Consider the following 19,804-nt stretch of genomic DNA (forward strand, 5'->3'; position numbering starts at 1 on the left):
CCGCATCATCACTTAGCATCAGGTGAGATAGCGGCCAAACGTCGACCCATTAAATGATCACATACACAGTCCACACATCTGGCCAAACCCACATAGCTAAGAATTACTCCACACCTGGTCTTTATCAAAACATCATAGAACTTCAAACTACATAGACAACATCAATCCTAATCCGAAAATGCGAATTTTAAAGACAAACGCGTGACATATTGGTGAACATCTGCTCCGGAGATAATACGCAGAATTACGTCTATGGTAAATACATGATAATCATTTAATGCTATATTTCAGATGTTACAGCTGTGTCGTGACAACATTTCGACTACGATTTTTCCTGAAGTTTTTTTTAAGGGGGAAAAATCATCCAATGACTTCTCTCGCCAGGACAAGGCGAGAGGAAGTGTCAGACTCTTACTGACTAAAAACCACCGCGTTCCTACTCCTGCTTGTCGAGCCGGAGCCCTGGTAACCCGCTAGGTAGTCCGCAACTCCGGATTAGGTCGATTTTTCCTGTAGTAGCTTTTGTGAATTCTTAGTATTATAGGTAGGTATGATATGCGGTCGAATCTCTTTAAGATTCAATGCTGACCCCAAAATTGATAGTTAAAAGGCCAGAGCAAAATAAGATGGATAGGTATCTAGTTTACCACAAGAGAAAATAGTAGAGTGAGGCGTTAAAAAAAACTATTGTTAACAATTTACCGGCGATCCGGCTCGAAAAGCAGGAGTAGGAACGGGGTCGTTTTTAGTCAGTAAGAGTCTGACACTCTCTCTCGCCTCGCCCAAGGCGAGAGAAGTCATTAGATGATTTTCCCCCTCAAAAAAAGAAATGTGAATTTTTATCTAATTTAAAATATGAAGTACTTTAAACACTAAGCGACGTACTTAGAGTCATTTAATAGTTACTTAACCTAGTCCTTAGCAACTGTTTTCGGAACAAAATCGTTACTAAGGAATAGTATAAGTAATCATTAAATGTCTCTGCGGCAGTAAAACACTAACTTCTAACCTATCTCTAAAAGTAACGAAGAATCCTTGAACTTTACACTACGCGTGCAATGTTCCCTCAAACAAAAAGGCACCTGGCAGAGAGCCAGGGTGCTCGTCTGAAGTCGAACATGACATGACAACCCAAGCACTTACTGTAATGACGAAAGCCACGGTGCAAACTTAGTCCACTGCAGTATTCTAGCTTAGGTTGATATGCTTTGTAAAATTTTTATATTATGTGATTTAGTAACTCAAACTAACTAGTTAAGTGTAGTGCCTTTTTTTATAAGACGAGGTTTAGTCCAGTCAATTAAGCTTCAATTAGGTAAGAATCTCGGAATGCGAGATACCCAGCTGTAAGTTTGTATATACTTGTATATTGACCCTCTAAACCTTGTCTCAAAACCTACATATGGTAGGGAAAGAAGAAAGTAAGTTCTTAAGGATCGACAAAGCGCATGTAATGCTCCAAGTGTTGCAAGCGTTCATAGGCCACGGTAACCACTTACCATCAGGTGGGCCGTGTGCTTTCTTGCCACCGTCGGCGTGGTATAAAAAAAAACTGAAATATTTCGTCTTATCTCATAGAAAATCTTCTTTTACTTGCCATTTTTACAGGAAAATTCCCCGTTTCATGAATCACTCTTTTCAGGCGAATTTCAGCGATTACAATTCACACGTGTGTTTCAGTTACTTGGCGATAAATTATCTAGACAGATACATTTTTATATAATATAGAATTCAGTGAGTAAGTAGTCATCACTGTCCTTGGAGAATAAATATTACATACTCAAGTTTATCTACAAATTATTTCTGTTTTGTAATGTAAATCGGTGAGAGTTTTGAAAAATGTTGTTACGTGTAGGTACTAAGTTTTGTGTTCAATTTTGATGGGTTTCTCATGAGAGTTTAGGGGAGATTTTGGACATTTTTTTTTCGGTTTCACGCAATCTACATTGGTGTATATTATATTTAAAATAGTATAACATTACAGTCATTAAATCAAAGTATTATACATTGTATAGAAAGGAGAAAAATTAAAATCCTCATTTGACAAATTATACAAATAAAACGAATACGAATAGAACAAACAATAAAGAAAATAAAAACTTAAAGACTATAAATGTTTTAGCAGTAATAGTACTTTCGTTCGTCCGAGCGTAGAACGTGATACATCAGGCACAATTGTGAAGTTCGTAATTATATCAGTACTGAATAAATAAGCGTAATACATTCTGTATTAGATCGACAGGAATTTCCGACATCACAAATTTCTAATAAGCACGATTATCCCAAATAATTAGCAGTTTCTAGAAAATCCACATCTTATATTGACAAATTTAGATTCCATGTCCTGACAATACTAAGAATTTCGATCCCAAAAATCCCAATTTGATAGCCTTTATAATCTTGATTGTAATCTTTAATTAATTAAGACTCTATTTCCAAGAGCATTAAGTCATGTAGAATATATTTACTTAGGAATTTGGCAAGTAGTGGTACTGGGCTACTAGGGACAAAAATAGCTTTGATCCTTTGATCCAAAGATTCGTTGAGTGGGCGGATTGGTCTCCTTAATCCGCCCTGAAATAACGGCCCTATAATATTTGTATTTAATTTTCCCCATCGTTTTCCTTTACATACACTAACATTTTGCCAAATTGACCTTTTCGATTGTCAAGGGGAATTTTCCTGTATGGAAATTTGGTCAATCTTTTTATTCACTGTTCTTTGGTGATTATATTAAGTTTTGACCACTTATAAAAATCTCTTTGTAGGTTTGATTTATAGGTTTCAAGATCAACTATTTTTTTAATAGTTTATGCTGGTAAACGAGCCGCCGGTGGACACCGTGGAAACACTAGAGGCGTTACAAGTGCGTTGCCGGGTTAGGACTTTAAGAGTGGTTAGAGAATCGGGGATTGGGAAGATTGGGAAGGAACTAACGTGTTTAATTCGGATTTCTACACAAATCGAAAAGGAAACATTAAAAGTCTATAAATTCCCATAGCCCTATAAGAAACCACGTGTATTGAACATCGATAAAATTGATTACTAGCACTAAATATAATCTCTTCTATTAATTATTAGATAACAAAACCAAACATTTCATAACTTTTTTTAAAGGAAAAGTTTGAACTTGTACTTATTTATTTAGTGACAAAACTGTTACTATTAGATCAGTCGTCTATCGCAGTGGAACCAAGATACGCTTCCTGAGTCACGTACGCAGACATTTCGAACTTTTTTTTTATCTTTCCCCTTTCGTCAAACATAAGCACGCTTTAATTTTTTTTGTAGCCATCTTTAGAAACCAAAAAGTTTTACGATCAAATACTGGCCGGTACACGTGTGTCGCTGAGTAAAAAAAAATATGTTACGTTACGTCACTTTTGACAGCTCGTTTCGTTTTCGCGGGAATTAAATAATGATTAATTACAGATTAATTAAATGTAGTTTTTAATCGTGTAATTTTTAAATTAAATATGTAATAGGTATTTTTGGATGTTTTATGTTTTAATTTTGCATGTCTAGTGTATATGCTTTTAGTAATTGATAAAAATGTCTAGATATCAGTATCAAAAACATGCACGATAATGCATTAATTCTAAACAAAAAACCTAGATTAAGATAACAAAAAAACTTTTGTCAGTAATCTGAAGATTATTTCCTGATATTTCGAACACAGGTATTTTTTATTACGTGGTGGCACAAGTATGCCATTCATTCGGCCGATAGTAATCAAATTTTTTCCCTACGTGATAACTGACACGAGTCAAGGGATCAGCATATTTACAAAAGCCAAGACAAGCGATTTTCAACCTTACTGCGTATTAACCTCACCTTGCCACGTGGTTGCATTTAGTATTGAAATGTATTAATTTTTTTAGAACCAAATTAGACTAGAACTAAATGTATACTGACAGATAGCCATGTGGTACCTAACGTTGAAATAGAGAAACATTTTATCACCACCCCTACTCTTCCCGCGGGTATAATAAGAATTGAAGATATATTTAACAGAGACCAGAGACAGAGGCATGCCTGGCGGGCTTTGTACCCAACTGTTGGATATTTATGACGTCATCCATTGATTTACTTGTCGATAGTCTATGTGCGACTTCTGTCATCCGTCCCATGTCAGGTGTCGCAATAAGTTGAATAACAGAGACACGGCAACGTTTCTGATAGACCTGATCCACATTATTTAACCATTCTGACAAATCCCTTTTCGTGAAGAATATGACTAACCCGTCTTCTATAGAACCATAGGCTAGCAGTAGACTCTGATTGATGATGATTTGACAATTACATATCTATTCTCTTTAACAGTTCACACGATTCATCTGTCAAAAATTTTGCTAGAAACTTTTAAAGACTATTTTTGTATAATAATAATTTTTACTCTGAAAAGTGTCGCGACATAAAGAATGCGTGTGTAGTTTTTTCCCTGCGGCTCGTTTTTATGAAATACTGAGAATTTATGAATGAGTCACATATGTAGGTAGCTAGTTTATAATATATTGTGTCTTATGGAATTCCTACGACTGATTAAAATGACGCAATTATTTTTAATCGCTCTGTTTTAGTAGGTTTTAGTAGTATATCGGCGGTGTTACTTCCGTGGATTATTTATCTAATTAGGTAAATTTTATTGGGTTAAGATTTTGTTATATTATTAGGTGCTGATGTAATTGTGATTATTATCGTGGCTAAAAGGCATAAATATTCACATTTGTGATTGTAGTTTTTATGCATAAATATAATTGAATATGCTAAAATACCATTTATTTCTTGATTATAGAAGACTATAGAGAAAATATATCTTTAAAAATCAAAGTAAAAATTTCACCACATCACCACAAAAATACCAAATCACCACAAAAACCATAATTATCACCACATCACAAAAACCTTTAGACCTCCATACTGCAATGAAAAAACGTGTTAATTCCAACCTTTGGAACGTACACCAATCATTTTATCTAACCTATTTATCAAGATAAGGTTGGGGGCTCGTCTCTGCGCGTGCGGCGACCGCGTGGTCGGCAATCATGACGTATGATGATTGCACAATACTAACGATGAATGACTATAGCGTACAACTATGTGTATGTATATCACATGTATATCATGGCGCCACGATTCTTTATATTATGTCGTATCGAAAATCCTGCTTTTATAAATTGAAACTGTGTATTTGTACAAACATGATATTGTATATGTAAGTTTAAGTGTATGTTACTTCATGTGTTTGTTTCACTTCAAAAATAGATATCTTGGATTTGTACTGAAATTTAGTACATACTGAGATAGACTATGTTCAGCAGTGGATTTGACTCATAAAGATCAAAGCATTTATTTCTAATTTAGGGTCCTAAAGTCAAAGTTAGCCATTTATTTGAATTTATTCGTCAAAGTGAATTGTCCTTTGTCATTGAATTGCCGTCATTGAAGTTAGGTACTCGTTCCAGAGTGTAGCTTCGAATGGAGAAGAACTAGCAAAAAACTCTATTGTTACTCTATAAAAAAAAGATTTTTAACTGAGTATAGATAGCTTTTTATCCTGATAAACTTAGCGGTTCTCGTGCAATAGGTATATGTATAAATGTAGACCAAGTCACAGTAGGTAAAATATATAATTCTCTAAGGTCAGGTATTACTTTCCAAGCAAAGTCACAAATAATAGCTAGTATAGAAAACAATCCGTCAGTCTGTATGACTGATTGTGTCAGTTCCTTGTATTCAAGTCTTTATCAGATTTTTTTCTTTAAATAAATATTAAAAGTGGATTCTGAAAAGTTATGTCATTTGTGTGTGACTAAGGACGAATTAAAGTTACGTGCCTATGTTCAGACTGTTTAAATAAATATTATTTATGTTTGGATGCTATATATTATAATACAACATTACAGCTTACGCCAATACGTTATACAGCCAAAAGAAGAAATTACAAACTAATACAATTCTATAATAATTATATGTATTACAGGCGCATTGTCACATAAATTGTCATTAATTGTCATTGTCATTACTTAATATAAAATGTTACATGATATTCGTGAAACCTATATTTGGTTTTTTTGTCACATTATTTAAAAATCAAATTGTACAGATATTGGGTTGACAAATGTTAAAACGAATAAATAAATATTTAATTGTTCTGTAATTTTTGTAATGACAATTACAGAATCATTAATTTTTTTTAAATCATAATTTTACAATAAAATTTTGAAATAATTTATAGGTTATTCTGCCTATCATTTTACTTAATAAGACGGCTTGATATCAATTTAATGAAGTCATAATTCAAGAAATGGTATTCCTAAGTGTCAAGTTTCTACGCAATTTTAATCTATCTAATCAAATTTCTTATTAAAACTTTTATCTCTTTTCATTCTAATTTATTATCACAAAGGTTTCGTCTCGGTCAACGAAAACTATCAACTTTATACGATAAGTACACAATGGCTAGATATCAAGCTATATAAAACTAGTATAAACTGACCGTCGAATGTGCGGGATGAACATTCAAAGCAAGGCCATGATAATCTGGTTTTGTGTAGCTCCATATGTCCAGCGTACGTAATGTCTTATAAATGTCGTAATCAGCGGATTACGTTACGAGTCCCTTTTAAAAAAACTGAGAATTTTCTAATATTTTCCGACTATACCTTTCATAAATCTAAAGACTCATTCATACTTTACCCGACTTTGGAATCGAATCCAAGGTCCCTAGAAAATCTAAAGACTCATTCATACTTTACCCAACTTTGGAATCGAACTCAAGACCACTAGATCAACAATCAAATACACACCCACTCGACTTACAAAGCAAATAACTAACTAACAAAAAAACCGAAAATAAAAAGCATCTAATCCATAGATCAATTTGCTCTTTTGTCTATGAAATCCGGACATTGACACTATTATGGCTGACGTGACTACACGGGTGTTTCTCTTGACAACTACTTAGCAGGTAGTGTCGTGCCCCCAAAATGACGTAACATTAAGAACTTGATCAAACAGGGACGGATCTAGGTAAGGACCGGGCCCCCAAGATGTAAAGGGCCCTCAAACTTGTGATAGCAGAGTAGAATACATGTGTCACTGCTCCAAATCTTCCTGTGGGCTTTGTAAGACCCTGACTAATTGGTACAATCGCTATCTGATGAATCTGAACCATTTAAACTGTGATCACCAACTATGCCAAGCGTGGAGTGGAAACCTCGTACGTAGAACGGCATTATCCAATAGTTATCTTACATGACCTGTTCATACCCGGCGCTTTGACTACCTGGTGGGTTACCGGGGCTCTGGCTTGAAGAGCAGGAGTAGGAACGGGGTGGTTAAAAAAAATACTATTTATGTTGAAACTTCGCTCAATAGAATTAAAGCTATCAATTATTTGTTTAAGTTTTGTGTGATTTATAAACCACTAAAATAATACAGTACAGCACAGTATATACAGTACAGAGTATATAGATACTAATTAAAATGCAATATACTATCACGCCAAGAACATCTACCTCAAACACAGACAGAGATAAAGGACATGTGATTACTTATTCATCATCTTATCATCAGACCATATCCATCTATACAAATATACACAACCTCACGCTTGTCTCCCATGAGTCTCTCACCATCAACGATTACATCACTACTTACCATCAGGTGGGATTGTAGTCAAGCATTAGTTTATATCGGAAAAAAAATTTAGACATAGACGACGGAACGCCAATTGCTACGATTCTTACACATCTCTTTCGTTTCATAATAATAATTCGCTTTTCTTTACCTTTTACATTTCATATATAATATATTACTCTTAATTAATCATTATGTAGATTAATTTCTACCAGACTTCAGGTTATACAAACAGAATCATCGTCATCATCATATCAGTCACAAAACGTCCGTGAACATAAGTCGTTAAAAAAAATACAAACTCAAAAAATTCAATAACTTTTAACTTTTTCTAGTAACAAAATGGAAATACACGATTTAAAGCTCTCTATGTAATGTAATCTACTAATCTAAATTAGTTTATTTTAAGGTCATCTATAAAGCAATAGGTATCTATAGTAAAAAATCCTACAATAGAAAAAAAATTAAGACAAATTAAAAAATAAACCTAAAGATTACAGTAATATATAAAAATTAATTACGTTCATTAAGATATGACGTACATATTTCAATATGACTATGTGCACCATGCAGGAATTTAAATGGGAATCCCGTCATCCCAGTTTTTTCCCAGTAACCAACAGTAATTATTTCAATTAGGTAAGATTTTATCTTAATTCGGTCCAGACATCTCTTGTAACTATGAGGAAAACGAAAGGAAAAATCCTTTCCCCCTGATTAAAAATAAAGGAAAATGGAACCGTTTAATGAAATAGGTTTTTTATCATCATGTAAAAATAATAATTAAGATTCACGCATAAGTACAATATGGGACGCGTAGTTACGCAAATGTGTCAAAAATAAAAATAATGAAATATATCATAAAATAAAAAATACATTAATTCTACAAAAAATATGAACACAACAAAATCGAACCATAAAATAAAATACAAAACAAAAACAAAATGTGTTAAAAATAAAATTCATTAACTACATCATAAAATAAAAAAATAATTGTATCTACAAAAAAATCGAACCATAAAATAAAATACAAAACAAAACAAAATAAAATTGCTACAATAATAAAAAAACGTTGCTACAATTTTAAAACGTCACAATTCTAAACCCAAACTTCAAAAAAATCAATCATTAAACTTACGAAATACACTATAAATGTCTTAATACACGTAAAATACACTATAAGTGCCTACTTACTGGCTGTAGAGAGAAAATCCTTCTACGAAAGCAAAGCTGATACCGCGGACTATTATCTCGTAGTTGGCCGTTGTATATATAAAGGGTGGCGAAAAGGAATTGTCCATATTCCTATGACAACTGGCAAACAGAGAAGAGCTCGAGAAAATTTTGTATTTTTATATTTAATCGTGTGTATTGTGAGGACGAGATTAATAAGGTTAGTGGATTTTATGATTAATTAATTCCCTGTTTTTTATTTTTTTTTGTGATCGATATTTTTTTTTATTTGTGATTTTTTTTTTATTTATCGTTTTGTGGTATAATTTTTTTTGGTGATATTTTTTTTGTGAATGACTTTCACAGTGATAAAATTATCGTGAATAAAAAAAATGCACAAATAATATTTTTTTCATAAATAAATATTACGAATACGTGTCTAATATCTACTGAAAATTAAAACCTACTGATTTCCATCACTCATTCACATTCCGTGATATTATAAAATAAAACTTATTTTATATGTTAATAAAATCCAATGTCACATACTATCTATCTAATAGAATCATTTGTAACATCGTAACACGCGCCGTCGGTAAGGTACATAGCGCCCACAACTGGTACCGACCTGTGCCCACTAAATTGTGACTAACTGCTTAAAGCCATAGGTACCGGCTCACTGGGCCTCTAGTCACTAAAGACGACTTTAAATCTAGAACACAGTGCATTCGAATGTTGAATTTTTATTTTGTGATATATGTTTATTTTTATTGAAATTGGGATTTATTTTTAATTAACTTATTTTATTAATGTTTATATTGGTTATTGTAGGATAATCATTTTTGGATTAATATTTGTTACAATTATTTTTAAATAACGATAAATGATTATTACGTTATGATTTTATACGTATTAATGTGTACTTCTGTATACCCTTCCATGCCATAGAGAGCTTGATGTTAAAACCTAATTGGGTAGTTTTATAGGTCAAAAATAAATTATACTAACATTTCAATACTATAAAATATCCCAAAATAATCATTCATTAATATGACGATACACTTAATTTTTAAATTTTAATTTATCTAGCTAAAATCTTTGAGAAATAAGCATGCTATTTGACACAATTTTTTGAGAAATATGTATGCTACTTATTTGAAGCAAAAAATTGATGACATCATAGCAAGCAATCCCCTACAAAATTCATAGATAGAAAAGTATAGTTTTTGATATTTCGATAAAAGTATGTACCTACGAGTATTCAATTTGACTACTCGGAATATACTACGTATTATAACAATTTGAGTAAATCACACGCTTTTACTAATAATTTAATTATGAAACTAGAAATATGAGATATGTATTAGTAAGTATTGACATGTAATATTATTTAATAGATATTTGATATCAATATTATAGAATTACCAATTATTGCTTAATTGCAGTCATAGGCTTATTGTTTCTAGAATATTATTAAAGTGCTGGATACATAGAAAATTTAAATTATCATATTATTGGTAGGTACTATGTATGTACATATATTGTACCAATATAAATTAATAGTTTACTACTTTTTATCGTCAATTATCCGCAGATATTTATTTTTAACTAGCTGACCTTCATGTACTTAAAAAATCTCATTTCTTTCCAATTTTTTTTTCACTAATAATTAAATACCAAAATTAGACAAATCACTAGAGAGACTAACGATTAGCAATTGATTTTTATATAAGTATATAGATTACCTACTGATTGTCTCATAGTAGTTGTCAGCGCGACTATAGAGCAAAGTGTCTCAATTTCGATTCCCCGGTCAGGTAAAGTCTACTATTTAGAAATTCGATGCTTGTATATTTATTGTGGATCTCAATCTAGTGCATAGACCAATAGCCTCAGTGTTACATGAGCCCCGTACCATACCTGGTGGAAAGCAGATGTTACCTTTAAATGTGTTTTTAATGAGCTGACTAAAACCGTGCGGTTGGCGTGGTAGTTAGGCAACCAGCTGCCGCGCAACGTGTAGCCGGTTCAAATTCAGCACGGAGCAATTTTTTGTATGATCCACAAATTTTTGTTCCGGGTCTGGGTGTCATGTGTATGTGAACTTATATGTTTGTAAACGCACACACGACACAGGAGAAAATCCTAGTGTAGGGCAATGTGCAAAAAAATATAGTTTACTTCAGCAACTCTACCTACCCCTCAACTTTTAAAACAGACATAATATAGTTACATAATACTCTGATTTAATGTACATGTTAATCTTATCTCAGATAACGGTATCTGCCAGACAACCTCTGGATAAACTATTTAAATATAAGGGGTCGAACCGATGTACTAACGAAAGAAATAAACCATTGCATTCATAACTTTTATACGGAAACTACTGGACTGAATTTGAGCAAATCTTAAATATTATACTGGTCCTAAATGGGTGTGATGTGTATGTGAACTTATATGTAGGTAAACGAAATAGCAGGTAACCTGAAATAGAAGGTAAATCCTAGGGTGAAGCGAGAGGGTGTGTCAGACTCTTACTTACTTAAAACCACCCCTACACTTGCTTTTCGAGCCGGAGCCCCGGTAACCCCCTAGCCAGGCCACATCTCCGGGATTTCCATATGAGAAAGACCAAAATTCGTGCTACCTCTTAAAATATTAAAAAAAACCAAAAGTTTTGATAGGATTTTTCAAAAACCACATTTAATCATTACGATTATAATTAAATAAAAAGGTCACGCCTTTAATCCTCGAAGGGTTAGGCAGAAGTGTATTCAAACAAACAAACTCTTCAACTTTATATGTATATAAAAATAAAAGATTAGAAATATCACATCACCGTGCGTAAGAGCACTTTCATTCATAATTTTTTATTTGGCAGTTCATCACAAATGTCTTTCAACATTACGAGCAGACACTTCTTCGAATTTAAAAGATAAAAAGTAAAGATTTCGTCAACAGTTTCGTCATCTACCTATAATAGTGGTCATCGGCCCTGAAAATACTTCAGTTGTGACGTAAATCATCATTTCCCGACAACGACTCAACATTTCTTGGAAAATGATTTTCATATTATTTTATCTTAAAAGAACGCAAATTGCTACCAATCTTACATACCTTTTTGGCTTCATCAACATTCATCAGTCTTTTCACCCATGTTTCATTGTCTATGCTTACCCCCATGGGAGATAGACGTGAGATTATGTTATGTATGTTATTTTCATCATCGTGAATAATATATCTATGTATATTCCGTTTGTGAAAAATGTGACTAATATTCCGTAATATACGTGTTGACATCATCACCAGCATCAGCTACAAGCATATAGACCTCCCCCAATAACTTTAAAATTCAATTTAAATACATATAAATATATAAAATGATTTAGGTACCTAGTGCCTTATTCAGCTCTTACAATAGTTACAGTAAATATACATAATACATATTCTATTCTACTTAGCTTCACTGACAGACTGACTGACAGACTATAATTAATTACTTTATTTGTTGAAGTTTCAAATGTGCTTTGACTTTGACTTTGAGTTCTACCGGTAAGGTAGAACTCAAAGTTTGGAAATTAAGAAATAGTTATTTATAGACATATATATAAAGTCCCTAGAATTTCTTAATATCATCCTTTTTTGTGTATAAAAAGTATTAACATATGAAACTTCTTTAATATTTTTTCATTCACTTCATGTAGATACATATAATATAGATACGTATTTAATAACTTTGGGGTAACAATGTAACTCTTTTTGTATTTCGGGTTTTTTTTTAATATATCGTATTAATTCCAATTCTAGAAGTTTATTTATGGATGGGAAAGTCATCTAAATGGACTTCTCTCGTATTGTAGTGTTATGTCACTGAGCTAACTAAATACTTCACAGCATCAACCGGCCTGTCATGAAAACTGTATCAATAATCTCTATTTTTAATGACACTTTGATCGACCTACAAATAGTAGGTATCTCAGACCCCTACTAACCGGGGCTCCGGCTCGAAAAGCGGGAGTAGGAACGGGGTGGTTTTTAGTCAGTAAGAGTCTGACACTCCCTCTCGCCTCGCCTAAGGCGGGAAAAGCCATTTGATGATTTTCCCCCCTAATAAAAAGTTCCTCACTGAGCACTTAGTTTTGAAATGATTCCAATGGTGAAAGATTTTTCTGTTTGTATTGGCTTCAGAGTCTAAATATTTCCGCTCTAAAATATTTGTACTACATAGTACACAGATATTTAATATGTAGCATATCAAATTCTTCAATGGAAACATACGTCACCACATAACTTGTGAATGAAACCCGAATTACACTCAATTGATCTCAGTCAACGTCAGTGTGAGTGAATGACAGTCTAGTATAGTGTAGTAGGTAACTATTTGTAGATGATTCATCATTCATATATTTGGGCGTGTGATATATTTATTTAGATACGAAGATATATAACGTGTAATTATTTATTTAAGTTATAATGGCATGCGTAATTTTACATAAACCAATGCATTATACAGTTGAATTGATATAAAATACTACATTATGCAATTAACTATTTGACAAAAATTGTATATGGAAAAACTAAATCTTCTATCGTTGTATGGTTCTTATTTATTTTTGACATTCTCTGTTGTCAATGGGAAAAATGAGTTTTCTTAATGATATTTTAATTGGTTTTATTACCCAAATTTATTTATTCTGTAAGTTCGCAAAATTCACTTATGTAAAGAGCTTTTTCATTGAACTAATATCTAATTTAATATAATGTGATATTATTACGTAAAGAAAAGTTTTAAGATTTCCTATTATAAAATTCAATTCCTATTTAAATTACAAAACCTAACTAGTTGCTTTACTTAACTACCTAGGGACCTAAATTCCAGTTTTCAAATATGGGACAGGTTCCAATTTTCAGAGAAAACATATTATCAAACTGCGACACGTGGTACCACGAAAATAAATTCAATCAGATGAAATGTCATAAGTTACTTTGATGAGAAAAACAATTCTGTGAATTCCTACTAACATATAGACATACATACATACGTATATATTCGAAATATGATCACGTCTTACTCCCCCAGGGAATCAACTCGACGGGTATTAAATAAACATCGGGGTTAACTATGCATCCCACATTATGTTCAATTTTATTTTACAATACTTTTTTGTAAAAAGCTTTAAACAGAGAGGAGTGGTAGGGAGGCCTTTGCCCTGCAGTGGGACGATCATGGCTGAAATCTAATCTAAATCTAATACTTTTTGTGGAAATAGACGAGTCGAATCACCTGTATAGTAAGCAATCAAATTCTCATGGACACCCGCTTTTTTATGAGTGGAGAATTCATCCAATTCCTTCTCTCGTTTTATGGGACGCGAGAAGAAGTGCGGACACTCTTACTGAATAAAAACCACCTTGCTCCTACTCCTGCTTTTCTAGCCGGAGCCTCGGTAAACTCCGTATAGTCCGCAGCTCCGAATCAGGCATCAGCCCTACTGGGCCCCATCTGTGGTGGTCTGATGGCTATGGACGTGGTATCACTCCGGTCGAGCCGGCCCATTAGTGCCGAAGCATGGCTCTCCCATATGAATTCTATTTTGTTATAAAGATAATTTAGTTTGTTGTCAGTTTTTCGATTTCGAAATTCTCAGTATTTGTAGTGAACTGAGTTTGGAAATGGATTTGGAAAATTACTTTGCTCGTGGCTATGTGGGCTATGAATACAATTGGTATAAAGTTTCCGTGATATAAATACCTAGATGTTTATCTAAATTTATTCCTTTGTGGTTTAAAAGTTCATGTGACTGAAACTTCTTCAAGAGCATTAATAATAATGGAAAATTATTATTCAGTTTCTTGACTCATTCCGGAGCAGCGTACAACGTAACAGGTTACCGGGGCTCCGGTACAAAGAAGGAACGGGGTGGTTTTTAGTCAGTAAGAGTCTTACACTCCCTCTCACCTCACTGAAGGCGGGAGAAGTCATTGAATACCTTTCCTCCCCACAAAAAAAAGTTATGACTTCACTCATAACTTGTGAAAGTCAAAATCGTTTAGGTATTTCAATAAAACCAGGAGCCTTACTGATCTAATTTTTGAACGTCAAGGCAAAAAAGTTTAATGAAACTATTTCCGAAAATTGAGAGGAGTCTATCCAGTCTTTAAATATACATAATTATGTTACTTATATATTATCTGTATGGGAAATCAGACAGCCCACTGATCCACGAGTAGTCAACATATGTTTCGAATGTAGTCCAAGAGTCGAACCTACGCAAGAACACTAATTACCTATTCTAATTAATGCAATCAGCTGCAGCTAGCATCTAGATTCTAGATAGATTGGAAACTGAACTATGATCTAATTGATTGCATCTCATCTCATTCATTGAGGGAACTACCGAGTTAGAAGTTAAATTTTTGACGTCAATCAATGTTTTCCGAATTTATGATTTTGAAGATTTTCGTAATAGGAATGTGTTTACTGCGGGATTCGAACCCGCGACATCTGTGCATTTAGCCAGTTTTAGAATTTCTCCGATTTTGGACATAGGTTTAAACTATTATAAAAACCTTACTTTTACATTAGTTAGACAATAATTTCATAATAACTAACAAAACAATTTTGTTTTTTCCAGGCTGCAATCAAATACTCAACTAGTGACATCTTTTATCGGATAGCAACAATGATGAACTCACTTTCGCTACTCGCCGCTGTCTTCGTGTCGCTACTGTGCACTTTCGCGAGCGCCCATGTTGCGGACAGTAGAAAAGGATTAGATAACAATATACAACCTAATGGTAAGTTTTATTTTGTTTCATATATGTACATGTTTTACTAGTTAGTAGCTTTATCCGATTACACGATTTCACATTTCATGCAATTTCATGATCATTTTTACAAAAACGTATGTCGTAACTACCTACTTGAATTCGCTCCTTAATTTAATTCATAGATAAAAACAGTTGTGAAATCTGTCTAGTTCGGGTGATACTGTATCATCTAAAACAATGATATTATAGATTAACTCACAAACTAAAATCGTAATATCAAAAAAAAAAAACGATGAACAAACTTAAAGAATAGCTTTTTGTTTTTACCCATAAAACAAAATCATCCAAATTCACACTTACCCTCCATATTCCTAAATAGGGTAATGCCAGAATCGTAGCACGTTCCAAAAAATACAGGTCACGATATTATTTTTCATCAAATATGGCGCCTACATGAAATCATCGCCATTTTCAGATCGATTCCGTATTGAAATATTCCGTTGATTTTGACTTTCATGATTTCCCTGTCGCCACTGGGATTTAAGTCCTTTTAGAAACGATCCAATGTGACTGGTTCATGTTTAAAATGGTAATTTTAATGGGGTTTTGTTTAATGAATAAAATGAGATCATAAAAATAATTCGTCGTATGCCTGAATCAGGGTCTGCTTACCTAAATGTAGAATACTTTTGTATTATCCATGTGAATTGTGAAAAAATATGTTCAGTTTATGCGGAGAGTAAGTTGATTTTTTACCCGACTGCGCCAAAAGGAGGGTTATGTTTTCTATAAAGAAACTTATGTTAGTTACACTATTTATAATTCAAGAACGGCTAAGTTGATTTAGTTGAAAATTTGTGAGGAGGAAGCTTAAAATCAGGAGATGAACATAGGATACTTTTTATTGAAAAATTCTACGGGAATGGGGGAAAACGCGTAGAAGCAAGTTTTTAATAAAGTTATCATAGATTTAATTTCAGGGAAAGTTATAATAAATTTCTTAATGGGGCAGACTTACTTAATGGACTTTATAAACCCATTTCAAACTACTCAAAACTATATTTCACTAAATGATCAAATCTGCTCAATTTCAAAAAATAGTGCTGTCACTACAACTTCTTTGTACCGACAGTGATAGCAAGTTAAATACAACTTAAAATTGTACCAGAGGCAAATCACAATAAAAAACCAAATTCGAAAAAAATATTCATCAACACACATACAAATCTAAAAAAACTGTTCTATTCAAATGGAAACTGGTCACGATTAGCATCCATAGATACAATCTAAATATATTCTTTGAAATGAGTAATTTTACTTTGTAATGCTTCAGTGTGGATGGAGACCGGGTTCCTTTGCAATTCAATTGGTTTCTGTTCCAAACGACCACTATACAACTGTAGTATATGTTTATATATACGATATTGGAACATTATTCCCTACAATATAGAATTTGAATGTATAATTCTTTCGTCTGCCCCAAAATTTTACATGCATGTTTTAGAATTTATTAGTTTTATGGTACAATATCCCCTTTTGGCGTTTTTTAAGGCGATCATATATTATTATTAAAGATTTTAGTGGTAATAGTAATTGGTTTTTAAATTATTATCTGCCTATGATTTTATGATTCATTTTATGACTCACCCCCTATTACATGGGTCTTATAACACAAAGTGGGTGTACATTGTAAAGCATATAAGTATTAAGTGCCGTAATATGCACCTCTGCCTACCCCTTCGAGGATAAAAGGCATGACGTTGATTTCTTTGCTAACTGACGGACTAAATAGTTTATTTTAATTTCCATACCCCGTCATCATCCCTATCATCTGTCCATGATTTTTTATTTCTCCTATTATGCCCTTCTCACCTCCAAACTCCTGGCTTCCAGCAGCCACACCCAAGAAGAAACACTTCAGAGACATGGTCCGCATCAGGAACGCTCCTCCGGAGACTGTGCAGCTCGAGCCTGGATCGCGGCTGGTGCTGCAGTGCGACGTCTTCGGGAAACCAGCGCCGAGCGTGCAGTGGCTGAAAAATGGAGAGCCTGTTATGGATGTGAGTAGTAAAATAATATATCTTTGACATTCAAAATTGCCTTCCCAGTCTATTTGATTTGAAATAAATAATTTTGAGGTTGACTTTGACTAAATAACTTTTCCTTAGGATTTTCTCTCTTGACTATTTCATTCTTTTTCTTAGCCTTATCACTCTTGACAGAGTGGTTGTATGTAATTGACATGAGAAGTCCGAATCAGTTATTTTACCCCGCCCTACGATGTTCCATCAGCTCTCTTAATCAGCCGATATTTGTACAAAGGCATACAGATTGACGGACAATTCAGTTTAACGTTTCAATAGTGCCTAATTTAGGATTATTATATGAAATAAAGGCTGCACGATCTTGTGTCTACCTCATTGATCAACTTTTTACTAGTGTAACTGCTGATTAAGGCACTTAGGTAAAAGCAGAAAAGGAGCCTGTAATTATGGGCAATATAAGAAAATAAGAAATTAGTACTAATACGGAGCCATTAAATTAAAGACATTTAGTACTAGGCTAAGTGCCACATTTCATCCTCCTGGACCCATTCCTTCGAAATAACGAAATCAATCAAGACCTTCAATATACTCAATATTTTATAGTCACATTTCAATTTTCAGTACGAATTGGAAAGCAACGACATCCTGCCTGCTCATCCGTCAAGCCTTGCGTTGCTCACCAGCAAACTCGTAGTCAGGTCATCGGCCAACGGTGACGTGTACACGTGTGTGGCGACCTCTGCGCTCAACCAAAAAACTGCTTCTACTACCGTGTTCACTGTTGATGGTAATTATAATAAAAACTTTATAAAGTAGTAAAACTTTTAGACATAGAATATCTAACGCCATCTAGTTTAAGTATATAGTACTTGTAGTTCTGCTACTCGACAACAGATGGCGCTGTTGTACAATACCATTTTCTTTTCTTATACGTATCTTGTTTAATTTTATTTATCAGTGAATAATCATTTACTAATAGATTCAAACTTTAATTAATTATTTAAATCTCTTCTTTACAGGAAACGATGAAGAAAACCTACTTATTTTAGAGAAATTGTTCCGTATGCCTACTAAACCAGTGATCACCACTTTTTACACGAACATCTTGCAAGATATTGGCTCTGAGGTGATCCTGCCTTGCCGAGTGGATAGCAACAGCGAGTCTCAGGTCGTCTGGTATAAGAACAATGAACAAGAACTTATACCTCTATTTGATAACTCTAGAATGCGGGTAAGATTACTTACTATATTTTCTCAACTGAACTACTTTTCAAGATAAAAAATAATACAAATTTCTTTACAAAATTACTGAAAATATTATTGAAAACCAACATTAAATAACCACCATAAGTCTAGAGTGAATAGGCTCTTAAGAAACTAGTGCGCCTCACCATCAACGATTACATCATTACTTACCATCAGGTGGGATTGTAGTCAAGCATTAGTTTTTGTCGAATCAAAAAAAAAAATCTAAACGTAGCTTTCCTTTAACACAACATAGATGGCGTTACCAGTCCTTACTAAATATTTAATCCATTTAATTTCTTAATCAGGTGCTGCCCTCTGGTGACTTAGTAATCTCTCCGCTGCTGTGGTCTGACATGGGTAACTACTCGTGCGTCGCCAAGAACGCGTACGGCAAAGATACCGTGGACACTTTTGTTTACCCTCTGAAACCGTCCAAAGCATAAATGGTAAGTTTCATTGAATAATAGAAATATTTGAACATAAAATTTATTTATAATAAGTATTTAAAGACTATAAAAATGTAACTAATTGTTTGGTAAGGGCAGAAAACAAACTTTTTTTTGGTATAAGCCGGTAAACAAGCTGACGGATCACCTGATGATAAGCAATCGCCGCTGTCCATGAACACCCGAAATATCAGAGGCGTTATGTCGGTATTTTGGGGGTTAGGAACTTAAGGATTATTGGGGAATCCGGGATTCGGAAGATTGGAATGGGGAGTAATTGGGCGTCCAGTAACCTCACTCACAACGAAACACAACGCAAGCTTTTAAGCTATTCATTGTGTTATTAGACAACTAAAAAATGCCTCTAACAGCCGTACTCAGAGTCCTTTAATAGTTACTTAACCTAGGCCTTAGTAATTGATTTCGATACAAAAGCGTTACTAATCACTACTTAAATGTCTCTGAGTACGGCACTTAAAT

At 33.5% G+C, this 19,804-nt stretch overlaps 1 protein-coding gene and 1 long non-coding RNA gene across 4 annotated transcripts in view; one reads left to right on the forward strand and one right to left on the reverse strand.

Moving 5' to 3' along the window:
• Positions 1-19,804, reverse strand: part of LOC126911656 (uncharacterized) — a 229,375-nt gene that overhangs the window by 102,326 nt on the left and 107,245 nt on the right. The window lies entirely within an intron of this gene.
• The window catches only part of LOC118276748 (neural/ectodermal development factor IMP-L2), a 33,539-nt gene that overhangs the window by 12,777 nt on the left and 958 nt on the right, over positions 1-19,804 (forward strand). Inside the window, exons 1-6 of one of the 3 annotated variants that reach the window (XM_050699968.1) lie at positions 8,905-9,034; positions 15,450-15,612; positions 17,482-17,645; positions 18,252-18,417; positions 18,650-18,861; positions 19,184-19,324. In XM_050699968.1, coding sequence (XP_050555925.1) covers positions 15,498-15,612; positions 17,482-17,645; positions 18,252-18,417; positions 18,650-18,861; positions 19,184-19,321 — 795 coding nt within the window. In that variant the 5' untranslated portion in view covers positions 8,905-9,034; positions 15,450-15,497 and the 3' untranslated portion in view covers positions 19,322-19,324. Of the gene's footprint in view, positions 1-8,904; positions 9,035-15,449; positions 15,613-17,478; positions 17,646-18,251; positions 18,418-18,649; positions 18,862-19,183; positions 19,325-19,804 lie in introns of those variants that run through there. The other 2 variants (XM_050699966.1, XM_050699967.1) reach the window with 2 other exon arrangements.

Source organism: Spodoptera frugiperda, chromosome 17 (genome assembly GCF_023101765.2).
Source record: "Spodoptera frugiperda isolate SF20-4 chromosome 17, AGI-APGP_CSIRO_Sfru_2.0, whole genome shotgun sequence".
Classification (NCBI taxonomy): Eukaryota; Metazoa; Arthropoda; class Insecta; order Lepidoptera; family Noctuidae; genus Spodoptera; species Spodoptera frugiperda.